General features: G+C 44.2%; 1 protein-coding gene across 1 annotated transcript in view; it reads right to left on the bottom strand.

The window, feature by feature from the left end:
• Window positions 1–7686, bottom strand: part of LOC121553634 (transmembrane protein 150A) — a 55376-nt gene extending 47690 nt beyond the window's left edge. Inside the window, exons 1-2 of the mRNA XM_041866899.2 lie at window positions 7294–7686; window positions 6769–7029 (exon numbers count right to left, since the gene is read on the bottom strand). Coding sequence (XP_041722833.1) covers window positions 6769–6926 — 158 coding nt within the window. The 5' untranslated portion in view covers window positions 6927–7029; window positions 7294–7686. The remainder of the gene's footprint in view (window positions 1–6768; window positions 7030–7293) is intronic.
• Between the last annotated feature and the right edge of the window lie 1095 nt (window positions 7687–8781).

Genomic DNA, 8781 nt, shown 5'->3' on the forward strand with positions numbered 1-8781 from the left:
CACACACACACACACAGACCCAGGATACCACAGCTCTCTTCCACAACTCTATCTCTCTCTCACACACACACACAGACCCAGGATACCACAGCTCTCTTCCACAACTTTCTCTCTCTCCACACACACACACACACACACAGGTAGTAAAAGATTACTGAAAGTGTCCTCACCCTGCATGGGCCTCTCAGGTAGGAGAAGGGTTTATAAAACACGGAGAGGACAGTTAGATAAGAAAGAGCAACAAAGTTATCCTGCAGAAACCCAATCATCACATTCACTCAGCATGTCCTGTCTCACTGAGCTGGCTAACTGTTTTCAACCTCTTTTTTGTGAACTCATGGATATCTTGAAGTTAAAATAACGCCAAGTGTGGTTTGGTTAGAGCCTAAGGGCAATTTCTCTAAATAAAGTGCTCTTTCTTTGCTTGAGGTCCTGGATGGCCGGAAATTCGGCCCCAGTGATGTACTGGGCCGTACACACTACCCTCTGTAGCGCCTTGCGGTCGGATACCAAGTAGTTGCCATACCAAGCAGTGATGCAGCCAGTCCAGATGCTCTCAATGTTGCAGATGTACAACTTCCCTCCTGAGATGGAAGATTGTGTTGTTATGCCCTATAGTCCCCGATCAGCTCCTTTGTCTTGCTGACGTTGAGGGAAAGGTTGTTGTCCTGGCACCACACTGCCAGGTCACTGACCTCCCCCCTATAGGCTGTCTCATCGTCGTCGGTGATCAGGCCTACCACCTTTGTGTCGTCTGCAAACGTAATGATGGTGTTGGAGTTGTGTGTGGCTATGCAGTCGTAGGTGAACAGGGAATACAGGAGGGGACTAAGCATGCACCCCTGAGGGGCCCCCATGTTGAGGGTCAGTGTGGTGGATGTGTTGTTGCCTACCCTCACCACCAGCAGAGACCACAGCTTAGGTTTTGGATAAGCTAGTCCAAGTCAAGTGTGGATTTTGATAGTCATTTTTGCTAGTCATACTACTGCAATCTATCGCTGTGTATTAGCCTACTTTTGAGTTCATGATTATTTCTAACATTTTCATCATGGACAACTAACTACACACTAAACAGATGTAGAGATACTGTTGAATCTAAACTGCCCCATGATAAATTAAATGATGATGAAATGTCATTGGAGAAAGTGCTGCTATCATTTGTTGTTCTGTAATCAAATCAGCATCCAAGATGTCATCCACTGAAAGAAAACAGAGAGGAGCTTAATGGCTGACTATCAGTACAGGTTACCTCAGGCTAAATCAGGCTACATCTAAAAGGTTAATTTAATATTTCATTTTCCCTGTTTTCCTCATTTAGAAGAGCATGGAAAATGCCTCTGTACTGAATTTCCATTTGACACGCAGCTTTTCAATAGAAAAAAAACATTTGCAAACTGAAAGGTCAATGGAAGAATCAATGGAAGAAGCTGGCTAGCTATGGATGGACTGTACTATAAAGTTATTGTCTAGTTTTCAGTAGCTACAGTGGGGGAAAAAAGTATTTAGTCAGCCACCAATTGTGCAAGTTCTCCCACTTAAAAAGATGAGAGGCCTGTAATTTTCATCATAGGTACACGTCAACTATGACAGACAAAATGAGAAAAGAAATTCCAGAAAATCACATTGTAGGATTTTTAATGAATTTATTTGCAAATTATGGTGGAAAATAAGTATTTGGTCAATAACAAAAGTTTCTCAATACTTTGTTATATACCCTTTGTTGGCAATGACACAGGTCAAACATTTTCTGTAAGTGTTCACAAGGTTTTCACACACTGTTGCTGGTATTTTGGCCCATTCCTCCATGCAGATCTCCTCTAGAGCAGTGATGTTTTGGGGCTGTCGCTGGGCAACACAGACTTTCAACTCCCTCCAAAGATTTTCTATGGGGTTGAGATCTGGAGACTGGCTAGGCCACTCCAGGACCTTGAAATGCTTCTTACGAAGCCACTCCTTCGTTGCCCGGGCGGTGTGTTAGGATCATTGTCATGCTGAAAGACCCAGCCACGTTTCATCTTCAATGCCCTTGCTGATGGAAGGAGGTTTTCACTCAAAATCTCACGATACATGGCCCCATTCATTCTTTCCTTTACACGGATCAGTCGTCCTGGTCCCTTTGCAGAAAAACAGCCCCAAAGCATGATGTTTCCACCCCCATGCTTCACAGTAGGTATGGTGTTCTTTGGATGGAACTCAGCATTCTTTGTCCTCCAAACACGACGAGTTGAGTTTTTACCAAAAAGTTCTATTTTGGTTTCATCTGACCATATGACATTCTCCCAATCCTCTTCTGGATCATCCAAATGCACTCTAGCAAACTTCAGACGGGCCTGGACATGTACTGGCTTAAGCAGGGGGACACGTCTGCACTGCAGGATTTGAGTCCCTGGCGGCGTAGTGTGTTACTTATGGTAGGCTTTGTTACTTTGGTCCCAGCTCTCTGCAGGTCATTCACTAGGTCCCCCCTTGTGGTTCTGGGATTTTTGCTCACCGTTCTTGTGATCATTTTGACCCCACGGGGTGAGATCTTGCGTGGAGCCCCAGATCGAGGGAGATTATCAGTGGTCTTGTATGTCTTCCATTTCCTAATAATTTCTCCCACAGTTGATTTCTTCAAACCAAGCTGCTTACCTATTGCAGATTCAGTCTTCCCAGCCTGGTGCAGGTCTACAATTTTGTTTCTGATGTCCTTTGACAGCTCTTTGGTCTTGGCCATAGTGGAGTTTGGAGTGTGACTGTTTGAGGTTGTGGACAGGTGTCTTTTATACTGATAACAAGTTCAAACAGGTGCCATTAATACAGGTAACGAGTGGAGGACAGAGGAGCCTCTTAAAGAAGAAGTTACAGGTCTGTGAGAGCCAGAAATCTTGCTTGTTTGTAGGTGACCAAATACTTATTTAAAAAATCCTACAATGTGATTTTCTGGATTTTTCTTTCTCAATTTGTCTGTCATAGTTGACGTGTACCTATGATGAAAATTACAGGCCTCTCATCTTTTTAAGTGGGAGAACTTGCACAATTGGTGGCTGACTAAATACTTTTTTTCCCCACTGTACAGTGGCTTGCGAAAGTATTCACCCCTCTTGGCATTTTTCCTATTTTATTGCCTTACAACCTGGAATTAAAATGGATTTTTGGGGGGTTTGTATCATTTCATTTACACAACATGCCTACCACTTTGAAGATGCAAAATAAAAATTTTGGTGAAACAAACAAGAAATAAGACAACAAAACACAAAACTTGAGCGTGCATAACTATTCACCCCCCCCAAAGTCAATACTTTGTAGAGCCACCTTTTGCAGCAATTACAGCTGCAAGTCTCTTGGGGTATGTCTCTATAAGCTTGGCACATCTAGCCACTGGGATTTTTGCCCATTCTTCAAGGCGAAACTGCTCCAGCTCCTTCAAGTTGGATGGGTTCCGCTGGTGTAAAGCAATCATTAAGTCATACCACAGATTCTCAATTGGATTGAGGTCTGGGCTTTGACTAGGCTATTCCAAGACATTTAAATGTTTCCCCTTAAACCACTCGAGTGTTGCTTTAGCAGTATGCTTAGGGTCATTGTCCTGCTGGAAGGTGAACCTCCATCCCAGTCTCAAATCTCTGGAAGACTGAAACAGGTTTCCCTCAAGAATTTCCATGTTTTAGCGCCATCCATCATTCCTTCAATTCTGACCAGTTTCCCAGTCCCTGCCGATGAAAAACACCCCCACAGCATGATGCTGCCACCACCATGCTTCACTGTGGGATGGTGTTCTCGGGGTGATGAGAGGTGTTGGGTTTGCGCCAGACAGCGTTTTCCTTGATGGCCAAACAGCTTAATTTTAGACTCATCTGACCAGTGTACCTTCTTCCATATGTTTGGGGAGTCTCCCACATGCGTTTTGGCAAACACCAAACGTGTTTGCTTATTTTTTTCTTTAAGCAATGGCTTTTTTCTGGCCACTCTTCCGTAAAGCCCAGCTCTGTGGTGTGTACGGCTTAAAGTGGTCCTATGGACAGATACTCCAATCTCCGCTGTGGAACTTTGCAGCTCCTTCAGGGTTATCTTTGGTCTCTTTGTTGCCTCTCTGATTAATGCCCTCCTTGCCTGGTCCGTGAGTTTTGGTGGGCGGCCCTCTCTTGGCAGGTTTGTTGTGGTGCCATATTCTTTCCATTTTTTAATAATGGATTTAATGGTGCTCCTTGGGATGTTCAAAGTTTCTGATATTTTTTTATAACCCAACCCTGATCGGTACTTCTCCACAACTTTGTCCCTGACCTGTTTGGAGAGCTCCTTGGTCTTCATGGTGCCGCTTGTGTCACGTTCGCTTACAGATGGGACGGACCAAGGCGCAGCGTGATATGCGTACATGTTTATTAAATATCAAACACAACGACAAAATAACAAACAAAACGAAACGTGAAGTCCAAGGCAGCACAACACAACATACCTTAACACGGAACAAGATCCCACAACCCACTAGTGCCAATAGGCTACCTAAGTATGGTCCCCAATCAGAGACAACGAGCGACAGCTGCCTCTGATTGGGAACCACACCGGCCAACATAGATCTAGACGATCTAGATCTAAACCTAGAAAATACAACATAGAACATACCACACAGAAAATACACACCCTGACTCAACAAATACGAGTCCCCAGAGTCAGGGCGTGACAGCTTGCTTGGTGGTGCCCCTTGCTTAGTGGTGTTGCAGACTCTGGGGCCTTTCAGAACAGGTGTATATATACTGAGATCATGTGACAGATCATGTGACACTTAGATTGCACACAGGTGGACTTTATTTACCAAATGATGTTACTTCTGAAGGTAATTCGTTGCACCAGATCTTATTTAGGGGCTTCATAGCAAAGGGGGTGAATACATATGCACGCACCACTTTTCCGTTATATATTTTTTAGAATTTTTTGAAACAAGTTATTTTTTTCATTTCACTTCACCAATTTGGACAATTTTGTGTATGTCCATTACATGAAATCCAAATAAAAATCTATTTAAATTACAGGTTGTAATGCAACAAAATAGGAAAAACTTAATAAATACTTTTGAAAGGCACTGTATTTGATGCCGCAGGGCGGAGAAGGGCGTGCAGTGCTTGTGTGTGGGTTGCCGTGTGAAATCCCCGAATAAGCACTCCGACTGTGACTACCCCGTCAGCCCAGTATTTACCCTACTCCCACCCAGGGAGGGGGGGGGGTTACGTAACAAAGCGTGCCCTTTCACATTCCGCTGCCCAGGGAGAGGGACCCTTGACTGCTCTGGGAGACAGGGCACCCTTGTGAGGCCCACTGGACAGGAAGGAAATAGGTGAGAAGAATCTGGCTGCAACATGGCAGCAAATGCCCCCTCCTCCCTCTCCATCTCTCGTTCTCTCAGTGTCTCTCCTCCCTCACTCTTTTTCAGTCTCTCCATCCACCCTCATTATGTATTTTCTCTTTCTAATGTCTCTACGTCCTCCTACACTGTTTATTATATATCCTGATGCCTAGTCATCTTACCCCTATACATATCTACCCCTACCACTCCAGTATCCCTGCACATTGTAAATATGGTATTGGAACTGACCCTGGAACTGACCCTGTATATACATTTACATTTTAGCCATTTAGCAGACACTCTTATCCAGAGCGACTTACAGGAGCAATTAGGGTTAAGTGTTTTGCTCAAGGGCATATCAACAGATTTTTCACCTGGTCGGCTCAGGGATTCGAACCAGCGACCTAGCTTACTTACTTACTCCTCTTATTATTATTATTATTTCTACTTCTCATGTGTTTTTGTTCTACTTTACTTTATTTTATAGTACTATTGATATTGATTACGGGAAAGAGCTCGCAAGAAAGGCATTTCACTGTACTTGGACCACAATGGAAATAAGCCGTTAAGCTTTATTGTGTTATCCTTGATGATTTTCTTAAATTGTATGTGGAGGCGTCACCGGCTGGAGCGCCCTTATGTATGTATTTTACAAATTGTCAAATAAATTCAATCAATCGATCAATAAAACGTGACAAAATTTGAAACTTGATCTTTCTTCATCCTCTCCCTTTCCCTCCAAGCCCCTAGACACTCATCAAGGAGTCAACCCCAAGCCAACAACCCTAAGTGACTTCACATAGGCCTAGTTCTGATAAAGGTCCGGATATAACAATTGGCCTACAGGCTACCTGAACCTGCTATTTTGAGACAGAGAGAGAGAGAGAGAGAGAGAGAGAGAGATGGTGAGAGATGAGAGAGAGAGAGAGAGAGAGAGAGAGAGAGAGAGAGAGAGAGAGAGAGAGAGAGAGAGAGAGAGAGAGAGATGGAGATGGAGATGGAGATGGAGATAGAGATGAACCACAGCCCAAGCTATAATACAGACAGAAGTGGTGATCTAAGGCCACACACAGGCCTGGGGAGGGAACTAATCCACTCATATCACCATGGAGCCCTGGAATGCACCGCAGCTATGCAGACAGATTCTCTGGCCAGAGAAGTAGTGGTGGTTGGCACAGTTGGTTTGTATGCCCATATATTGTCCAATCCTGCCATGAAATGTCAGGTAAAAAATCTATATGAAACTATGGCTGTGGATTGCTTTATCAGGGTATTTTGATGCTGTATGACAGAGTTGGCCAATGACTGAATATTTGAGATTATGTGTGAGACATGTTGTGCCTCATCCATAAAATGGATGCATGCACACCAGTCAGTGCCAAAGGACCAAACAACAATGGACTATTTTGAGTTGGCTTAAAATATCAACAAAATGCAGAGACACTCACACAACCCATATTCCAGTGATGGTCAAGGAAGGCAGACTGACAGGTAGTATCACCCAAAGAGACATGTCCTCTCCCTGCTCTGTCCCTCGGTCCCTCTGCTTCGGGAAACCTCTTATTCTTTCTCCTCGTCCTTGGCCAAACTCCCACTCTCCTCTCATGGACTAGCATTTAACTCCAGGTGACTGGCAGCCGCATCTCAGCCGACGTGTTTGTGACTTGGAGGTAAGGAATGGAAGAGAGTGGTGAGGCGACGTGTCGCGTCTGGAAAGAGAAAGAAGATAGGCTACTCAACATCACCATCATCGTGTGGTCACTATTGGCTATTATGAGATCAGGACAGATGAGTTAGGTATTTGAGTGACTATAGTCAACTGGTTTACAGTGTAAACACACAAGATGATATCAACTTTTTCGACACTTTAGCAACATTTGCATTATTTAGTTAGCGATTTGATGCTAAATTGCCTATTAACTCTTGCTAATTGTTACAGGAAATAAAGATTAGATAGATTCCCAGCATCTCACCTTTTCCCTTTTGGAAAGATCCGTTTTTCGCTCCCAACTTTCGCTTCACCTCACTCTCGTCTCGAGCGCCTATAGCTGCAACAGCTCTGTCAAAAGGCACCTTTTCACGAGGCAAATCTCTCCCGTATTTCTCACGAAAAATACCAACGATTCATTTTTTATATATTAGGGCAGTTTTAAGTCCTCCTAGTTCGTTTTTCTTCTTTGAATGGAACAATTAGTCTGTGTGTTGTCGTGGGGAGGTAGCTTTGGCAAAAAGCTTCAAAGCAGCTAGCCAGCTGTTGAGCTCAACTCCTCCCAACAGCGTCGTGGACTGGGTACGTTTCATTTAACTCGCCCTGTTGGGCAAGAGGTGCAGAAAATGACTGGATATCCAATGGCCACAAAGGACGAACTCCGCTCAACCGACGGTCGGGAGAAGTAAATAAAGCGAACCTATTTGTTTTCTCGCGCCCCCCACATGCATTGATGTTCGAGCCTGCAGTTTAGCTCTGATTTTTTAGTCAAACAAATCAAATGGGCCTAATGAAGGGGAGGACAGGCTCATAGTAATGGCTGGAACGGAATCAATGGAATGATATCGAACTCATCAACACTTGTGTTTGATATCATTCCATTCACTCCATTCAAGTTTTCCAAAACCGTATCGCAATCAACGATCAATTCCCCGCAGCTAATCAAAATGAAGATTCGATGACTCCAATGCAATGTAAATGAGCTGGAGTCAGAAGGACAAGGCTGAATGTATTTATACTGCCACCTAGTGCTTTGAAATCTCATTGTTTCTTAAATTATTAATGGAAAACTAGTGGTTGGCTGTAAACTAAACCTTGCAATAAGTGTCATACTGTGTGTTTTTAGTATAATGTCAATACAGTTCTTTCTTAGATGCTAAAGCTATTTCGTTTTATTAGTGATACATTTACAAGAACGGACATTTAGAGAACCTTTTCATTTCACTCCATTGCAACCCACATTTGTAATTGTGTCACCAAACTGTCTGAGCACATTCCGACCCATCACTCATCTCAAAGCTTTCTCAACATTTTATTAGTCTTTTCCAGTAATCAAAAATATGTTTTTTCATACTAAAACTCGGGGACGGCCAGGAGGACGCGGACCCGGGCGCGTGGGATGCCCACGGTGGAACTCAGTCAGGAGGGATGGATCTAGGATGTCCCTCCTAGGCACCCAGCACCGTTCCTCCGGACCGTACCCCTCCCACTCCACGAGATACAGGAGACCACTCATCCGGCGCCTCGAGTCCAAGATGGTCCGGACCCTGTACGCCGGGGGCCCCTCGATGTCCAAAGGGGGCGGAGGGGTCTCTCCTATCTCATCTTCTTGGAGTGGGCCAGCTACCACCGGCCTGAGAAGAGACACATGGAACGAGGGGTTAATATTCTTGTACTCAATAGGCAGTTGTAACCTGTAACACACCTCGTTCAATCTTCTCAGGACTTTAAAGGGCCCCACAAACCGCCGACC

This window comes from Coregonus clupeaformis, chromosome 37 (assembly GCF_020615455.1).
Source record: "Coregonus clupeaformis isolate EN_2021a chromosome 37, ASM2061545v1, whole genome shotgun sequence".
NCBI classification, from domain to species: Eukaryota; Metazoa; Chordata; class Actinopteri; order Salmoniformes; family Salmonidae; genus Coregonus; species Coregonus clupeaformis.